The sequence below is a fragment of the Labeo rohita genome, unplaced genomic scaffold (assembly GCF_022985175.1).
Source record: "Labeo rohita strain BAU-BD-2019 unplaced genomic scaffold, IGBB_LRoh.1.0 scaffold_650, whole genome shotgun sequence".
Lineage (NCBI taxonomy): Eukaryota > Metazoa > Chordata > Actinopteri > Cypriniformes > Cyprinidae > Labeo > Labeo rohita.
In genome coordinates this window covers 24,222-45,366 of record NW_026129580.1, presented here as the reverse complement: position 1 = coordinate 45,366, position 21,145 = coordinate 24,222, and the positions used below count along the sequence as shown (strand labels likewise).

General features: G+C 36.4%; 1 protein-coding gene across 1 annotated transcript in view; it reads right to left on the bottom strand.

Moving 5' to 3' along the window:
• Nucleotides 1–40: 40 nt before the first annotated feature.
• The window catches only part of LOC127161436 (carcinoembryonic antigen-related cell adhesion molecule 5-like), a gene marked incomplete at its 3' end in the record, with an annotated part of 31,825 nt that continues 10,720 nt past the window's right edge, over nucleotides 41–21,145 (bottom strand). The window contains exons 4-6 of the mRNA XM_051104208.1: nucleotides 6,887–7,141; nucleotides 3,901–4,194; nucleotides 41–166 (exon numbers count right to left, since the gene is read on the bottom strand). Coding sequence (XP_050960165.1) covers nucleotides 41–166; nucleotides 3,901–4,194; nucleotides 6,887–7,141 — 675 coding nt within the window. The remainder of the gene's footprint in view (nucleotides 167–3,900; nucleotides 4,195–6,886; nucleotides 7,142–21,145) is intronic.

Here is a 21,145-nt window from a genome sequence, read left to right as displayed (position 1 = left end):
CAATCCACAGATGAGATTATATAGTTCTGGTCTCCTGCACTGTAAACATGATTTCCATCTTTATTCCAGATGTACTGCCAGTCTCTTGTCTGCTGTATGTGACATGTGAGAGTGACTTTCTCTCCTCTGAACACATTTTTATCAGGATGAACACGAACTACTGTCACTGTGAAATGATCAAACAACACAATTCATGTGTTAAAAGTCAAAATGAGGTTTTCACTTTCAGTCAGCAGTACAGTATCTGTTCTGACCAGCAGGTGGAACTATTTTCATCCACAGATTTCAACAAACTATTATTTATTTATAGCGGATGAGACAATAATGGGCTACAACACAATCAAACTGAAAAATGATGTCTGTGTCTGTTCTCAGTCTTTCATCTCTTACACATTTTCATAACAAAACCATATTGAATGAATAACACTACAGATAGTAGATGCACAAGATCTTACAGACACACAGTCATTAATTACAGTGACAATTGTTGCATTAATCTAGCTTGCTCTTCTAAATTAACATTCATTATTATAATAAAATAAAATAGTAAAACTTTATTTCAATGACCAATTCTCACTATTAATTAGTTGTTTATTAGCATATTGGCTGTTTATAAGTACTTATAAATCACATAATAATGCTAAAAATAAACACACAATAAAAAAAGTATTATGGAGTGAACATCAAAATTAGTGAATAAATGCATTTAATAAAAACTTAATTTTAATTTTTATTAATATATTTCACTTAAATGCATTTATTCATTTCTTTTTATTCTATTTTTCATTACTTAATTTGTATTAAATCCATTTATTCATTTAATATGTTCACTTCATTATTTATTATACTTAATTTCATTAAGTTTTTTATTAAATGTATATACTTCATTTTTATAATTCATTTTACTTAGTTATTTTTAAATGTATTTATTTTATTTTTTTATTAATATATTTTACTTGATACAGTTAACAAATAAACAATAAAATGAAGTAAATAAATACATTTAATGCAAACTTAATGAAATTAAGTATAATAAATATGAAGTGAACATACTGCATAAATCAAGTGAATAAATATATTTAATAAAAATTAAATAATGAAAAAAAAAAATAGAATAAATTTAATAGAAAATAAATAACTAAAGTAACATTATAAAATTAGTGAATAAATGCATTTAATAAAAACTTATAAAATTTTTTTTTATTAATATATTTTACTTAAATGCATTTATTCATTTCTTTTTTATTCTTTTTTTCATTTCTTAAATTTTATTAAATTGATTTATGCATTTAATAGATTCACTTCATTATTTATTATACTTCATTTCATTTGTTTTTTTTAATGTATTTACTTCAATTTAATTTATATATTTTTACTTAGTTATTTTTAAAACTATTTATTTAAATTTTATTAAAATAAAATTAATAAATGTAACAAATAAATTATAAAATGAAATTAAATAAAAATACATTTAAAAAACTTAAGGAAAATAATTTGGTTGACCAGTGGTTTGGATAAATAATATGTATTAGAATACATAAAATAAGTAGCTTGACCAAAGTTCAGGGGAAAAGAGTTTATTGAAGAAAGTCGTTTAGCATAGCCGTCTTCTAGATCTTAACCCGTGTAAGGGTTCCTAGTTTCTTTCAAAGTTCTTCATAGCTTCTCCTTAGCTTCTCTCTAGCTTCTGCATAGCTTCTATATAGCTTTTCATAGTTCTGTCTTTAAGACAGAACTTTATACCTAAAGACAAATGGCTAGAAACAATAGATACTATCAGGACCTCCCGCTGGAGATCCTGCAATCTACAAGAAGTTCCTGAGAAATGCTGTTCCTTTGTTATTCTAAATGTATGGACCATTTGGTTCACACCTTTACAGAGACAGTTCCTTTTGATTCCATCTGGGGCACAGTCACAATGTAAATGCATTTTTCTAAAACTACACATAATCTTTCAGAACATAATGATAAATCTGGGAAATATCTTGCTAATCTACTTAAACAAAATAAAGAGAAAACACTGATAACCACCATTAAAAATTTAGAAAATAAAATAATACATAATCCACAAGAAATATATAAAACTTTTAGGACTTTTTATAAATCATTATACAGTAATACACAAAAGGAAAATAGAAGGAAAACGGATTTATTCTTAAAAAGCACCAGATTACCAACATTAAATCCCATACAAATACAAACACTAGAAGAGCCATTAACAATAGAGGGATACAGGAAAGCACTTTTTTCATTATCAAACAATAAAGCTCCAGGCCTAGATGGTTACCCATCAGAATACTATAAACACTTTTGGTCAACAATCTCACCATTATTTCATAGAATGACAGAAGACATAACGCATCAGTCTGCTATACCACAACATATGAACACAGCATTAATTACAGTATTGCTAAACCAAATAAAGATCCATCTCTATGCTCCAGTTATCACTTATAAACACAGATATGAAAATAATCAGTAAAGCTCTAGCAACACGTCTAGAATCAGTCATGCCAACTCTTATTCATCCAGACCAAACAGGCTTTATCAAAGGACGGCACTCCTCAATAATACACGTAGATTATTCAACAAAAACTCCACTAAACAAAAAACAAATACAGTTATTGTCTCACTTGATGCTGAAAAAGCATTTGACAAGGTAAACTGGCACTTTCTATATGCAACATTGGAAAAATATGGATTTGGGAATTCTTTCATACACTTAATGAAGTTATTATACAGCACACCGTCAGCATCAGTTATTACAAACTATATCATATCACCACCATTTCTACTACAACGAGGGACTAGACAAGGATGTCCTCTATCTCCACTACTCTTTGCACTATTTAAAGAAGCCTTAGCAGTGGCCATCAGACAAACTGACAATATTGTAGGATATAGATGTGACAATATCAACCATAAAATATATACAAAACCCAGAGAAATCACTGACAGAAATCATCAAACTCATTAATGACTACTCAAACATATCTGACTACTCTATAAACTGGAATAAATCTGTATTACTTCCGTTAAATAAAGACTTTGAAATCACCAAAATTAAGTACAACCAATTTACAATAGGTAACATTACATACCTAGGAATACACTTCTCCCCAAATATATCAGATCTGTTTGAGCTTAACTTTACTTCAGTATTAAAAACAATAGAGAATGATTTAAAGCACTGGTTGAATCTCCCATTATCAATTATTGGACGAACAGCCACAATCAAAATGTCTATTTTACCGAAAATAAACTATTTAATCACAATGATTCCAATACAACCTACCAAAAAATGGTTCAATACACTCAATAGCATATGTATACGTATGTGTGTGTATATATGAATTGTTTATGTATGATTATGTAAATTTACATAGATACAGCATTAATGCATAGAATTGATGATTGTTATTACTCCCCCTCTCTCAATTTTTATTTATTTATTTATTATTATTTTTTTCCCTCTTTCTCTCCTTCTTCTCTTCTGGTCTCCATTGTTTTTAAGGTTAAGATGTTTATGTCTTTGGAACAAAAGTTTTTAAAAATTCAAATCAGTCTTAAAGATATGATAGATGTAATAAATAGATAGATAGATAGATAGATAGATAGATAGATAGATAGATAGATAGATAGATAGATAGATAAATGGCTGACTAACTTAAGATTAGTCTAAACCTTTCATGCAACTGGCCCCAGGTTTAATGTGATTCAACATCAGATCATCTGAAACAATCATCAGACTTACAGTGAGTGTGATATTTTTTGTTCCCCTAAACTTAATATTATTTTATGTTACACAGGGAACTTAAGAAGCTTGTAGATTCAGTGTCACATCTGAATCTCATTTTCATGTAGTTTAGGAGTTTATGAGGACAATGATATTCAACTCACCCTTCACAGTGAGATAAAAAGCAGAGCTGAAATGTGATGATTGTGGTCTTCCATCTCTCTGTCCTTTACACCAGTACTGACCCTGATCAGATGTAATTGCTTTTACAATACTGAGAGTGTCTCCATTTACAGTGTAATGATCAGACGTCTGTAACACTGGATTGTCTCTGTTGCCTTTATACCACTCATATCTCCAGTTACTGTGATCAGACTTTATCACACACTTCAGATTGACTGTCTCTCCAGTGAATACAGGACTGTCTGGTGTCACAGTCACTGTAGATGTGGGTAAATCTGTGAACAGAAGAAAACAGACTCTTGAAAATGGAATATCTGACTTAATGTAGTTCAGGGGTCACCAAACTTGTTCCTGGAGGGCCAGTGTCCTGTAAAAACTGAACACACATGCCTGACAAAAGTTGTAAGACCTGATTAGCTGGTTCAGGTGTGTTTGATTAGGGTTGGAGCTAAACTCTGCAGGGACACCAGCCCTCCAGGACCGGGTCTGGTGACCCCTGATGTAGTTGATAGTGATACAGTAATGAGTAAAATGTGATACATTATAACAAAAGTTGTATTTTTTTTTCTTAATTGGTTTATTTTGTTTGTCAAATTAAATGGATTTTGAAAATAAAATGAGAAAGTTATTAAAACATTATTGAACAGTTCCTGTTCTGGCCGGTGGAACTGTTTTCAGTCAGAGGTTTCAATTTTCAAAGCATTTATTAAACATGACGACATACTGTATAAGCTTAGAATGTTTTTAATCTCTGTATATTTATGTGTATCATCAACTATATAAACTAACTTCACAACTTTCACTGATCAACTTTCTCTGTCAACTCAGAGTTTATGGAGCGTGTGCACATGAAAATGTGACATCATTAGTGAACAGCCAATCACACGCCTTGAAACTGTGATTCACTTCTCATGAGAGCCAATCACTGCCAAAGATTAAAAGACTGAAAAATATGAAGAATTTAGACACATTTACACAGAAAGATGAAAAGAGCTGTCCATGAAAGAGGACAACTTAAAGAAAACATATCAGTGAAAGTATCAACAAAGTCAGATCAGATTGGTTTGGTTTTGTCAACTCAAGTCTAATCCTGTAATCCTGAGTTTGTTGAACCACCATCATGATACAAACCACAAACATGTGTTTCACAAAATCATCATTAGAAAACAGATACAAGTTCCATTAAACTCTATTGGTAAAGACAGAAACTGTGATCATAGATGATTTTGGGAAACAAACCTCAGTTAGACTTTATTTCAGTAAAGTTCTTATTGAGAATGAACAGAGGTTTAGATGTTGATATTGTTGAATTTAAAGTCACCACATGGTCAGTGTTTGCTTTAGTTCGGCTCTTGACCCTTAACTTCTTTAACATGACATTTTTCTTTTTATTTTTCTGGCTGCTGTAATTGTGTTTATAAGCCACATTTGTTATGGTTAAAAAAGCCAAAATAAATGAGATCAGCTGATGATGGTTGATTCTAGAGTTTAATATATGTGTGATGTGTTATTAATCTCACGTTATTGATTATAGTAGTTTGATAATAATGTTTTTTGAATGAGTTTAAAAACACAAGTCTGTATTATTCAGACACACACAGACAACATGAATCAGTGAATGAACCTCAACAATGATGACAATCAACATAAAGCTTCATGCTGCAGTGCATGATGGGAACCACCATAATACAAACTCATCCATGACTCCCAGCATGCACTGCGACATGAATAATTTATACAGTTGAACTGTCTTAGTATTTTTCTTATTATTTGCTTTTATTTTGCTGTTGTTTTGTTGTGACTTTAGCTTGTTTTATGTTCAGAGTTGATCTGTTTATGTGAATTTGTTGATTGTCATGATTGTTGAGATTCATACACTGATTCTTAATGTCTGTGTGTGTCTGAATCTTTCAGTGCTTCAAACATTTTTGTGTTTAAAAAGTCCTTCAGATCACTGCTGGATCTCTTGCTTTAGTATCACAGGGTTTGTGTTGTAAAACTGTATTAATAACACTTTTGATCATTGAATAGACTTTGAGTGAGATCTGTGAATTAATGATATAATCATAATTAATAGACAAAAACCACCTGATCACCTTTGATTTGATCTTCCTTTGCAACAAATAATGTGTTTTTAAACACACAGTGTTACAAAAGACAGAGAAAACTAAGACTAAGTCAAAGGTCAAGAGTTCAACTAAAGCAAACATGGTGATTTCAAACGAAAATATCAATTTTAGTAAAACCCTCATCATCTAAACCTTTTCTAATTATCAGTAAGAACGTCTGTATACATATGGAAAAAAAAAAAAAAAAAAAAAAAAAGTAAGTGCAGCTGGTGTTGAAGATTGAATGTGTTCTTCATATAAAGCTGTTCAGTCAGTTGTTAGTAACAGTCAGTCAGTTTCTGTTACAGCAGGTGTTTGTCACTAATGACACTCAGTGTCTGAATTCACTAAATTCATTTTTATTGTGGTGGACTATAGTAAACCCATGTAGAGAAGAGTGAAACAAACATACATGTATTTATTCATTTGTTTGTTTTTCTAAGGCTTTGGTTCTCTCACTTTTGACATTGCTGCTAAAGATCATTAATTATTTGTAAAAAGGACAAAACAATCACAACAGATAAATGTCAGGAATAAAAAAAAATAAAAAAGAAGCAAGTGGAAACTATTTAAATGCTGAAGTTAATGTGAGATTTTGAGGCTTGAACCTTATATTTATCTTAAAATACTTCTAAAAATATATTGCGAGTATCTGATTACTAATGTAGATTCAATGTGCACATTAATGCAGACAAAACATATTTTTATAAATCTCATTTACTAAAATGAATATAAAATCTAGGTCACTTTTTTTTTAAATCAGAAACAAACTGTGGTAACATAAGTTAAATGCTGCAGACAATACAGTGTTAAGAAAAACAAACAGTGATTCTGTTGAAGAACAAATGAACACACTCACCTGATACTGTCAGTTTAACTCCATCACTGGACTCTGAGTGATGTGGATACTGAGATCCATTACATCTGTACACACCACTATGAGACCAATCCACAGATGAGATTATATAGTTCTGGTCTTGTTCTGCACCGTTAACTGGTTTTCCGTCTTTATACCAGTTGTACTGCCAGTCTCTTGTCTGCTGTATGTGACATGTGAGAGTGACTTTCTCTCCTCTGAACACATTTTTATCAGGATGAACACGAACTACTGTCACTGTGAAATGAGCAAACAACACACTTCATGTGTTAAAACTCAAAATGAGGTTTTCACTTTCAGTCAGCAGTACAGTATCTGTTCTGACCAGCAGGTGGAACTATTTTCATCCACAGATTTCAACAAACTATTATTTATTTATAGCGGATGAGACAATAATGGGCTACAACACAATCAAACTGAAAAATGATGTCTGTGTCTGTTCTCAGTCTTTCATCTCTTACACATTTTCATAACAAAACCATATTGAATGAATAACACTACAGATAGTAGATGCACAAGATCTTACAGACACACAGTCATTAATTACAGTGACAATTGTTGCATTAATCTAGCTTGATCTTCTTAATTTAACATTCATCATTAAAATAAAAATTTATATTTTTATAAAATAAAATAAAATGGTTAAGCTTCATTTGAAGGACCAATTATTTTTAAAAGTTTATTTAAAATGTTTTTAGCAGCATATTGGCTGTTTATAAGTACTTATAAATAATAATAATTAATGCTAAATAATAAACACATACTAAAAAAAGTCATATGAAGTGAACATATCAAGTGAATAAATAAATAGATTTAATAAAAAAGTAAGTAATGAAAAAAATAGAGTAAATGTAATAGAAAATAAATAACTAAATAAGTAACATTAAAAATTTAGTGAATAAATGCATTTAATAAAAAAAATTAATTTTTATTTTTATTAATATATTTTACTTAAATGCATTTGTTCATTTCTTTTTATTGTTTTTTTGTCATTACTTACGTTTTATTAAATCTATTTATGCATTTAATATATTCACTTCATTATTTATTATTCTTCATTTCATTAGGTTTTTATTAAATGTATTTACTTCAATTTATAATTTATTTTACTCAGTTGTTTTACTTATTATTTATTTTTTTTTTTTTTTTTAATTTTTTTATATGAATAAATACATTATGAAAACATAATACAGTGAATAAATAATAAAATAAAAACTATAAAATAAATAAAAAATAAATAAATTTAATAATAAATAATTAAGTAAACATATTAATGAAATAAATAAATAAATAAAAAATAATTAATGAAAAAATTGAATAAATTTAATAGAAAATAAATAAAGTAACATTATAAAATAAGTGAATAGTGAATAAATTAGTGAATAAATAAATTAAATGCATTTAATAAAAAACTATATTATATATTTCACTTAAATGCATTTGTTCATTTATTTTTAATATATTTTTTCATTACTTAATTTTTTATTAAATCTATTTATTCATTTAATATATTCACTTCATTATTTATTATACTTAATTTCATTAAGTTTTTATTAAATGTATTACTTATTTTTTAATAATTTATTTTACTTAGTTATTTTAAATGTATTTATTTTAAATTGTATTAATATATTTTACTTGATACAGTTAACAAATAAACTATAAAATTAAGTAAACAAATACATTTAATGCAAACTTAATGACATAAAGTATAATATATAATGAAGCAAACATATTGTATAAATCAAGTGAATAAATAAATAGATTTAATAAAAATAATTAATGAAAAAATAGAATAAATTTAATAGAAAATAAATAACTAAAGTAACATTATAAAATTTGTGAATAAATGCATTTAATAAAATCTTAATTTAAATTTGTGTTAATATATTTTAAATGCATTTGTTCATATTTGAAATCAATGTCTGACTAAACTTTTACTGCATCTAGGTGAAAAAAGTGCAGTAAAATACACTTTACTTCAGTAAACTTAGTGCACTTCCATAATGTACTTAAAGTGCTCTATTTCCACACACTAACTTTGTACTTAATATACTAAACTAAACAAACCAACTATAGAAGTCCAAACCACATTAGGTCAAACACAGCCTCACTTCCTGTTTGACACTGACAACACCAACTTAATTGTGACTTTATAGTGGCCAAAACAATTTGAACACTTAGAGTGTTTTCAGAAAATATTTTAAATGAACAAACCCTAGTTTAGTTAAAGTCTGCATGAACCAGAAGTTGCTACCGACTTTATTTCAGAATAGTGACGTATTTACAACTGACACAGAATATTGAATATAGGGCTGGTTTTATTTTACTGCTCCTCCTCTCTGTCTCTCACTCATGACAACAGAACAGTTTGAAGACTGTAAAGGATGTTCAGCACAATCTGTCAAACTGACGTCATCAGAGAAGGAATGACATTACAGAGAAGAAGAAAATGTATAGGTTTGGATTAAAGATTGCCAAAACTTTTTTTGCTTTTCATGATTGCGACGTTGGGTGACAAAACTTTGATGTTAATCCAACATCATCTAATGCAGGGATAGGCAACGTCAGTCCTGGAGTGCTGATATCCTGCAGAGTTTAGCAAAAACAACCCTCACCTGCCTGTAGCCCTAGTGATCCTGAACACCTTGATTAGTTTGTTCAGGTGTGTTTGATTAGAGTTGGAACTAAACTCTGCAGGTCATCGGCACTTCAGGACTGACATTACTTATCCCTGATCTAATGTCAACACTGATTTGATGATCAATACTGAAATCAGCTGATGTTGATATTTTGTTGTTCTTAGGTTGTTTAACCAAAATCCAACGTTAAATCAACGTCAAATTGATGTCAAATACTGACGTCACCCGATTTTTATTCTCAACCAAAATACAACGTCTGTCTGACAACTGGTCCAAGGTCAACCAGTTATATTAAAGTCTGGTGCCTGCTGGGAATTAAAAAAAAAACAGCAAGCTCAGTAAAAGGCAACATTTGGTGTTACATCAAGAATGGTCTTCAATAAGCTTTGGTTTGGTTTTTGTCCCTCAGATGACAATTATAACGAATAGAAATATAGAAATATTCATGATTCTGACTACATGCATATCATTGTATGTTATTAAATAATATATTTTATGCAATTCATTCATAATAAGTTATGTCATGTTTTATGCACCATTTTGGTGCAAATTAAATCTATTTAAACATTTGGTTAATTTATAAAAGATACACACTGTTCATGATACTGTCATGATTATGGTCTTGTGTTTCCTGTTTTCTGTTTAAGGACTTTTATGCTGAAGTGTTCCCTTTCGAAAGCTTCAGTCGATGCTGCGCTGCTCAGCGCATTGGGAACGTCTTTAGTCGTGACCAGCTGTGAATATTGTGTATAAAAACGTCGAAGACAGACCGGAAGGGATATATATAGCCTCGGCAGATGACGTCATAGGACGCACCTGTGCACGGGGCTATAAATAGATGACCCACAGGTGCATCATCAGGTCTTTTGTCTTCAGACCATTCTGTGCATGTGTGCGTTGAACTCTCTCTCTCTACTCTCTTTGTTAGGAGTTAGTTTGTTACAGGCAGTGTGCAGAAAATTTTCTCTTTCTTTCTTTTGGAGTTTAAAAGTAAAAAGAATGAGTCAACAAATCAGTAAGCGTTGTGTTCCTCCATGCTCACGTCCCATGTCTGAGCTGGATACACACGATTACTGTTTTGTTTGTTTGGGGGAAGAGCACGCGGTTCTGGCTATAGAGAAAGGCGGGTGCGAGCATTGTGACCAGCTCACAGTTAAGATGCTTCGCTCCCGTCTGAACTATTTCCAGTCCGCACCCGCATTACCATCGTGGGGCTCTCGTATGGATCTGAATGACGAGCAAGAGACGGGTCCGTCCTGTTCGCTTGTCGCGTCATCAGATCCTAACATCTCTTCTCGTGAACACGAAGCGCGCTCCGGTGCTTCTTCGGTTCACGAGGGGGATGACATATCTCTTGGCTCTTCGGAGCACGAGCAGCCAGCCTCTGAGCATTCCTCCCTTGGGAAGAAATCTGTTGAGGAATTGCTAGAGGTGGTTACTCGCGCGGTTGCCAGGTTACAGCTTGACTGGCCACGCGAACAAGAGACCCCCAAACATAGTAAGCTAGAGGATAGGTTTCTGTCCGGTGGCAGGGGGGAGAAACAACAACATCAGTTTCTCCCCTTTTTCGAGGACCTCCATGATGAGCTGTCTAAGTCATGGAGTAAACCATATACTTCTCGCATCTTTGTGCCTTCGACGTCGACTTTTTCGACTATCGTGGGTGCAAAGTCGCGGGGGTATACGGAGATGCCTCGGGTTGAAGAGACGCTCGCGAGCTATCTCTCGCCCGAATCCGCATCTTCGATAAAGAAACCTACCCTCCCCACTAAACCGTGTCGTGTGACATCGTCTTTAGTGGGTAAAGCTTATCAAGCTGCAGGTCAGGCTGGTGCTGCGCTGCACACTATGGCTGTGTTACAGGCATACCAGGCTGACCTGTTGAAGGATTTGAGTGCGGGCAGTACCATCGACGAGGAAGCATTTTCTGAGCTTCGTCGAGCCACAGATCTGTCTCTTCGTGCGACCAAGCAAACGGCCCGTGCCATCGGTCGTTCTATGAGCGCTTTGGTCAGCACGGAGAGGCATCTGTGGCTGAATCTAACAGGCATTAAAGAGAAGGATCGTGTGTTTCTGTTAGATTCCCCTGTTTCTCCCTCTGGTTTGTTTGGTGACTCGGTGAGCACCGTAGTCACCAGATTCAAAGAGGTGAAGAAACACGAGGAAGCGTTCGTCCAGTTTCTTCCTCGCCGCACTCAAGGGGAGGGGCCGTCTGCCACCCAGCCCCGCCCCGGTCCTTCAAAAGCCAGGGAGGTTAAAAAGCAGAGCGTGGCTGAGCGTGCTCCCCTCGTAGAGACTGGGGACAGGCTCGCCGCGCTCAGCAACCTCCCAAGCCAGACCTCAGGACTATTATTAACAGAAAGCGGAAGTCCTGATGGTCTGGCGCCCGATCTGGTGGGGGTAGTCCCCGCGGGATGGGGCGCGTTCAAGATCTCTTCGCCCCTTCCCGATACCCTCACAAAACCTCTCCATCCCCGCCACCTCTCGTGCCTCGGGGGGCAGCGGTTTCCAGCGGAGTGTTAGATGTACCGTTGTTTCCGACGGTCGTTCGGGACGCGGAACATCTAACATCCCCTCAAAAGGAAGTATAAATTAATACCACTCTCGGAGAGTCTGGCAGCGTGGAAACTTCTGCCAGGCATCTCTGCGTGGGTATTAAGCACAGTACAGAAAGGATACAGAATCCAATTTTTCCGTCGTCCTCCGCATTTCAACGGCGTGGTTTTCACTTCCGTGAAACCGGAGCTGATGCACGTACTGTCACAAGAGCTACAAACTCTTCTGAGCAAAGAGGCCATAGAACATGTTCCTCTTCCAGAGAGAGAGTCGGGCTATTACAGCAGATACTTCCTGGTTCCCAAAAAGGATGGGGGCTGCGTCCAATCTTAGACCTTCGAGGCTTAAACCATTCAGTCAAAGCGCTCAAGTTCAAGATGTTAACTGTCAAGACGGTCGTGACGCAGATTCAACATCACGATTGGTTCGTCACGATCGATCTAAAGGATGCATATTTCCACATAGAAATATTGCCACAACACAGGAAATTCCTGAGGTTCGCTTTCGGGGCGAAGCGTACCAATTTCGGGTTCTTCCATTCGGCCTAGCCTTGTCACCCCGCACATTTACAAAATGCATGGATGCAGCACTGGCTCCGTTACGACTCCAGGGCATTCGCGTTTTGAACTATATCGACGATTGGCTGATACTGGCACAATCGCGAGAGATAGCGCTCCAACACAGAGACATCGTGTTAGCTCATGTGGTTTCTCTAGGGCTGAGACTCAACACCAGCAAGAGTGTTCTTTCTCCTGCCCAGAGAACGACTTATCTCGGGATCGTTTGGGATTCGATCACGATGCGGGCACGACTGTCTCCCGCTCGGATCGAAACCATTCGGCAGACCATGAGCAAGGTCAGGCTAGGCCAAGAGCACTCTGTTCATCAGTACCAGAAGATGCTAGGTCTTATGGCATCAGCATCCACGGTGATCCCTCTGGGGCTGTTGCACATGAGACCGTTTCAGTTGTGGCTAAAAGCCAGAGGGTTTCATCCAAGAGCCAATCCTCGAAGGCAAATAAAAGTGACGCGCCGCGGGCTTCGTACACTATCTCCGTGGCTCAGACCCCGGTTCCTCACCTTGGGTCCCACTCTAGGGGCGCCGTGTCGTCGCAGACTGCTAACGACAGACGCCTCCCTGGTAGGCTGGGGAGCGGTCTTGGAAGGCCGTCCAGCTCAAGGGAAATGGGAGGGCCATCAGCTCGATTGGCACATCAATTGCCTCGAGCTGATGGCTGTATTTCTGGCTCTGAAATATTTTCTCCACCAATTGAGAGGCTGTCATGTCTTGGTGCGGGTGGACAATACAGCGGCAGTCTCTTATTTAAATCACCAGGGAGGTCTGCGCTCACGCAACCTGAACAGAATAGCGAGGCAGATTTTTCTCTGGGCCCAGGACAAGTTCCTGTCACTCAGGGCAGTATACATTCCAGGGCAGTGGAATGTGGGAGCAGATTTACTGTCCAGACAGACACTACCGACGGGGGAATGGAAACTCCACCCGGAGGTAGTGAAACAGATCTGGACCAGATTTTACGAAGCGGAGGTGGACCTCTTCGCCTCCCAGCAGACTGCGCAATGTCCCCTCTACTTCTCTCTGAGTCACCCAGCTCCGTTGGGTCTGGATGCGATGGCGCACTCATGGCCCAATATGCGCCTGTATGCGTTTCCCCCAGTCTCTCTGCTCCCGGGAGTTCTAGCCAGGGTTCGCCAACAAGGGTCTTGCCTCTTGCTGATAGCGCCGCGTTGGCCGAACAGAGTATGGTTCTCGGAGATAATATCTCTCCTCGACGGCTCGCCGTGGGCGATTCCGGAGAGGAGGGACCTTCTGTCTCAGGCGGAGGGAACGATATTCCATCCCAGGCCCGATCTGTGGAATCTTCACGTTTGGCCCCTGAGGGGAACCAACTGAGAGACACTGGGCTTTCGCCTGCTGTTATTGAGACCATCCTAAGTGCTAGGGCTCCCTCCACTAGGAAGAATTATGCCGCTAAATGGGGTGTTTTTGAAAGGTGGTGTGTTAAACATAATGTAGATCCGGTTAACTGCCAGATTGCTTCAGTACTGGACTTCATGCAGGAGAAATTGTCAACAGGCACGTGTCCTGCTACTCTTAGGGGCTATGTGGCCGCTCTTTCGGCTTGCCATGCCCTGATTGATGGGGCACCACTCGGGAGTCACCCTCTGCTCTCTCGCTTCCTTCGTGGGGCTAGGAGACTGAGGCCTCCAGTGAAAACCAAGATCCCTTCATGGGACTTAGCTATAGTTCTTGAGGGTCTGGTTGGAACCCCCTTTGAACCTTTAGAATCAGCATCTGATAAACTTCTGACTCTAAAAATGGTTTTTCTCATGGCAATAACTTCCTTGAAGAGAATTGGGGATATGCAGGCCCTGTCTATCTCTCCTTCCTGCTTAGACTTTGCCCCAGGGATGGTTAAAGTGATTCTGCATCCTCACCCTGATTACCTGCCCAAAGTTCCATTCTCGGCTGCACATCCGGTCATTCTAGAAGCCTTCTGTCCTCCACCGTTCATAACGCCGGAGCAGGAGAAATCTCATAGACTGTGTCCAGTCCGTGTTCTTCAGGCCTACGTCCACCGCACTAGCCAGTGGCGTAAGTCAGAGCAACTCTTTGTTTGTTATGGTGTTCATAACAGGGGAGCAGCTGCCACCAAGCAGACTATGTCTCATTGGGTCAGGGATGCTATTGCTCTTGCCTATGAGGCGCGCAGTCAAGCTCCGCCTATAGGTCTTAGAGCTCACTCCACCAGGGGAGTCGCCTCTTCTAGTGCTTTGGCGAGAGGCGCCCCCCTACAACAGGTTTGTGATGCGGCAGGTTGGTCCTCTCCGCACACATTCATAAGATTTTATAGTTTGGATGTTCATGCCACTCCGGGCTCTCATGTCCTTGAGTCGACATCAAGTTAATGTCTAGGCCTTCTTGCGTTCTTGTGAAACACACCTGCACAGCCGTGGGGGTCCAGACATGCTCAAGCACGGCGGCGTGGGTATTCTCGTTCCCAATGCGCTGAGCAGCGCAGCATCGACTGAAGCTTTCGAAAGGGAACGATCCCGGTTACTTGACTGTAACCGTGTTCCCTGAGAAAGCGGAACGAGATGCTGCGCTATTTTGCCGTGCTGAAGATGTCCCGGGACTGCTCTTCAGACAAAATATCCTGATGATGCACCTGTGGGTCATCTATTTATAGCCCCGTGCACAGGTGCGTCCTATGACGTCATCTGCCGAGGCTATATATATCCCTTCCGGTCTGTCTTCGACGTTTTTATACACAATATTCACAGCTGGTCACGACTAAAGACGTTCCCAATGCGCTGAGCAGCGCAGCATCTCGTTCCGCTTTCTCAGGGAACACGGTTACAGTCAAGTAACCGTCTTGTCTATATGATCTCCAGTGTTTCTCTTCTTTATCATCTGCTCTTCTATTAATGTATCGTGTGCATTTGTTTCAGTTTCTTCAAGTTACAGAACAGCAGACACTCATGGATCCTGCAGTCACATTAATTCAGCTTCACTAAGAAACTTATTCACTCGAGGACCATCAAAGACTTTCTGGGCATTTCTTAACTGACCTGTCTGACTTTTCTCTCATTGATTTCTTCTGCCAAACCGTTACAATCCACACTGATCTGTGATGATCCTCGAGTATCACTGAGTGAGTTTCTACATTATGACACTCTCACACTCTTTGTGTATCACTGATGTTAAAGAGGAGAGATGATGATTCTCTACAGGTTTAATGTGATTCAACATTAGATCATCTGAAACAATCATCAGACTTACAGTCAATGTGTTTTTGTTCTCTTTAATTTAATTCTCATGTAGTAGAGAGAGTTTAGGAAGATGATGATGTTCAACTCACCCTTTACACTGAGAGAAACAGAGTTTGATTCTGGTGAGTATAATTCTCCATAATATCTTCTACACGTGTACTGACCCGCATTAGACTTAGTAGCTCCTCTGATAGTGAGAGTGTTTCCATTTACAGTGTAATGATCAGTCATATATGACACATGAATATATGTGCCTGCTTTAAACCATCGATATGTCCAGTAACTGTAATACTCAGTCCCACACGTCAGTTTGACTGTGTCTCCAGTGAATACAGGACTGTCTGGTGTCACAGTCAGTGTAGGTTTGGGTAAATCTGTGAACAGAAGAAAACAGAGTCTGATTTAATGTAGTTGATAATGATACAGTAAAATTTGCTACATTATGATAAAAGTTGTAATAAAAATTTTTTATTAATTTATTTGTTTTGTCAGTTCAAGTTATTTAAACCATTATTGAACAGTTTATGTTCTGTCTGGTAAATGAGACTGTTTTCAGTCAGAGGTTTCAATAAAGCATTTCATTTAAAGATGAGGTAATAATACTCTTCACAGAAACGGAAAACTTATGTCTAACTTCTAACTGTCTGTTATCAGCCTCCTATACATCAACACCGATGTACAACGTTAAGTTTAGTTGGTGCAAGATCTCAACCCTTTTATGCACCATTAGTTTAGGGCAGGGGTTCTGAAACTTCTTGGGGCCAGGGACCCCATACAGGGGAGAAGCAGCGTTTCAGCATATCCTTAATACTCTTAGATGGTGGAACTTCTGTTGATTTTTTTTTTTTTTTTTAATTAATTAATTAATTTATTTTTTAGAATATATTTTTTGTCTCTCTAGACATTTTAAGTGTATTAATCATAAAAAAATTTACATTAACAACAATTTATCAAAAACAAACAAACAAACAAAAAATGGTCAAATGAATAATGTAATATTTATTTTATTTTATTTTTTTTATTTTTTTATTTAGTTTTTTCCTCCTTGGTGGTAATCAGATTATATGGATTACAGACCTCTAGTTCTCCACTTTGAGAAATACACACTGTCCATGATACTGTCATGATTATGGTCTTGTGTTTCCTGTTTTCTGTTTAAGGACTTTTATGCTGAAGTGTTTTTACTGTTACCATTGTTTCTTTGTTCACTTCCTGTGTTTAGTTCCTGTTTCCCTTGTTGCCTTGCCTACCTGTTTGTTTTTCTATAGTAACCCTCCTCTGTTACCATGGCTACTCATTGTCTACACCTCTCTGTTCTTGTCTATATGATCTCCAGTGTTTCTCTTCTTTATCATCTGCTCTTCTATTAATGTATCGTGTGCATTTGTTTCAGTTCCTTCACGTTACAGAACAGCAGACACTCATGGATCCTGCAGTCACATTAATTCAGCTTCACTAAGAAACTTATTCACTCGAGGACCATCAAAGACTTTCTGGGCATTTCTTAACTGACCTGTCTGACTTTTCTCTCATTGATTTCTTCTGCCAAACCGTTACAATCCACACTGATCTGTGATGATCCTCGAGTATCACTGAGTGAGTTTCTACATTATGACACTCTCACACTCTTTGTGTATCACTGATGTTAAAGAGGAGAGATGATGATTCTCTACAGGTTTAATGTGATTCAACATCAGATCATCTGAAACAATCATCAGACTTACAGTCAATGTGTTTTTGTTCTCTTTAATTTAACAGTGTTTTATATGTTATGTTGAGGAACTTCAGGAGTTTATAGATTCAGTGTCACAGTTGAATCTCATTCTCATGTAGTAGAGAGAGTTTAGAAAGATGATGATATTCAACTCACCCTTTACACTGAGAGAAACAGAGTTTGATTCTGGTGAGATGATCCTCTATATTGTTCCTTTACACGTGTACTGACCCACATCAGACTCAGTAGCTCCTCTGATAGTGAGAGTGTTTCCATTTACAGTGTAATGATCAGTCCTCTGTGACACTTGAAGGTATTTGCCTTCTTTAAACCACTCATATCTCCAGCCACTGTAATACTCAAATCCACACTTCAGATTGACTGTCTCTCCAGTGAATACAGGACTGTCTGGTGTCACAGTCAGTGTAGGTTTGTATAAACCTGTGAACAGAAGAAAACAGAGTCTGAACTGAATGTCTGATTTAATGTAGTTGATAATGATACAGTTCTGAGTGAAATTTGCTACGTTATGACAAAAGTTGTAATAAAATAATTTTATTGATTTATTTGTTTTGTTTTGAAATTATAAAGTTATTGAAACATTATTGAACAGTGTCTGTTCTGGCTGGTAATGAATTGAGACTCTTTTCAGTCAGAGGTTTTGATAAAGTATTTCTTTAAAGAGCTCATGAGGTAATAATAGTCTTCAGAGAAAACGGAAAACGTATGTCTGACTTCTAACTGTCTGTTATCAGCCTCCTACAACTAACACCAATAATCATCAAGTTTAGTTGGTGTAAGATCTTAACCCTTATACGCACCATTAGTTTAGGGCAGGGGTTCTGAAACTTTTTGGGGCCAGGGACCCCTTACAGGGGACAAGCAGTGTTTCAGCATATCCTTAATACTCTTAGATGGTGGAACTTACGTTGACTTTTAAATGTATATATTTATTTATTTCGAATATTTTTTCTCTCTAGATATTTTAAGTGTATTAATCATAAAAAAATAATTTACATTAACAATAATTTATCAAAAAACAAAAAAAATGGTCATATGAATAATGTAATATTTATTTATTTATTTTTTTTTTTTATTTAGTTTTTTCCTCCTTGGTGGTAATCAAATTTTGACTATGGATCACAGACTTCTAGTTCTCCACTTTGAGATCCCCAGATTTAGGATGTACACTCAGGATCTTTGCTGTCTCCCCATTTATTTATTATTATGATGATTATTATTACTACTACTACTTCTATAATATAATTACTACTAATAATTCTATAATCATAAATGTTTGTTACTCTACAGATGTGCAGTTTTGGTGGCTTTTTTGCTATTTATCTTTACATATATATATGGGCGAGCAGAGCTCATCAAAAGGGTCATCGGATGCAAACTTCACTTTTTCATGTTGTTTGAACATTAATGTGTGTTGGCAGTGTATGTACAATCTACCCTATAATAACAAAAATCCATGCAGTGGTTTTTAATTAATCTGTAAAAATAATATACCGTCACACAGACAGAGGTCGCTCCCACGATAGTTGATTGACATGAGCTCTCACCTTAGACCAGCTGTCACAGTCCAGTAACTTTCCTCGTTTCTGTATGACTTTTTTTTGTGAGTTAGACAAGAATATCTCAGATTGAGTGATTGAGGTGTTGTGTTGTTGGATGTAATAATGAACATAGTGGTTTTGACTCATTTACTCCCGACATCTGATTAATAACTGAAGATGCAGTGAATTCCGTTTGTTTGTGAAGGGAATGCACCTCCTGATCTACATATATCCGTCTATGTTCGCGCGAATCATTCATGATCCAGCTTCACTTACAGCAGAAGTGAGTATAAGCGTTTTTTTTAATGAAACTTTGCGATCGCCTTTCCGTATGACATGGTAGTTAGGAAGTTTAGCTGCTAAACGCGGCTAAATGCGGCTAAATTAAACAAGATTGTCTTTCCACAGAGAGAAGAGAGGGGCGGGGAGAGCAGAGCTCATTTACATTTAAAGGAACAACCCCTTAGAATGAGATGATTTTTGCAAGGTAATAAGGATGTTGTTTTATGTTGTAATATACTAAACTAAACTAAACAAACTATAGAAGTCCAAACCACATTCACAAACACAGCCTCACTTCCTGTTTAATACTGACAACACCAACTTAATTGTGACTTTATAGTGTGACTGATCTCACAATATGACTCTCATGATACTTTAAACAAAACAAAAATATAATTAAAATGGTAAGTTTAATTTTTAATTATCACATCTAAGGCATATGATAAACAGCCCATTGGGAACACAACAACATAAGACATTGATATTTGGTTCAGTTTCAGTTGTGACGTCGGGTGACCAAAATTCAATGTCAATTCATCATCATCTAATGCAGGGATTGACAATGTCGGTCCTGGAGTGTCGATATCCTGCAGAGTTTAACTCCAACCCTGAAAACAACCCTCACCTGCCTGTAGCCCTAGTGATCCTGAACACCTTCATTAGTTTGTTCAGGTGTGTTTGATTAGAGTTGGAACTAAACTCTGCAGGTCATCGGCACTTCAGGACTGACGTTACTTATCCCTGATCTAATGTCAACACTGATTTGATGATCAATACTGAAATCAGCTGATGTTGATATTTTGTTGTTCTTAGGTTGTGGAACCAAAATCCAACGTTAAGTCAACGTCAAATTGATGTCAAATACTGACGTCACCCGATTTTTATTCTCAACCAAAATGCAACGTCTGTCTGACAACTGGTCCAACGTCAACCAGTTATATTAAAGTCTGGTGCCTGCTGGGAGTTAAAAAAAAAATGCTCATTAAAAGCTAAATTTGGTGTTACATCAGGAATGGACTTAAATAGGCTTTGGTTTGGTTTTTCTCCCTCAGAGGACAATTATAGATAATAGAAATATTCAAATTCTCATGATTCTACAGTTTTATATTAAAAACAAATGCTTTCATTCTGACTACATGCATATCATTGTATGTTATTAAATAATATATTTTATGTAATTCATTCATAATAAGTTAATAAACATGGAAGCTCAAATGTGTGATCTTCTGTGTTCATTATGTTTTATGCACCATTTTTGATGATAAATTAAATGTATTTAAACATTTGGTTAATTTATAAAAGATACACACTGTTCATGATACTGTCATGATTATGGTCTTGTGTTTCCTGTTTTCTGTTTAAGGACTTTTATGCTGAAGTGTTTTTACTGTTACCATTGTTTCTTTGTTCACTTCCTGTGTTTACTTCCTGTTTCCCTTGTTGCCTTGCCTACCTTGTTTGTTTCCATAGTAACCCTCCTCTGTTACCATGGCTACTCATTGTCTACACCTCTCTGTTCTTGTCTATATGATCTCCAGTGTTTCTCTTCTTTATCATCTGCTCTTCTATTAATATATCGTGTGAATTTGTTTCAGTTCCTGTATCTGGTTTATTTTGTTCATTGCTGGATTTACTTTTGTTGTCTTGTTTAAATAAAGTTTGAACTTCACTTGGATCCATGTTGTGTTTTACT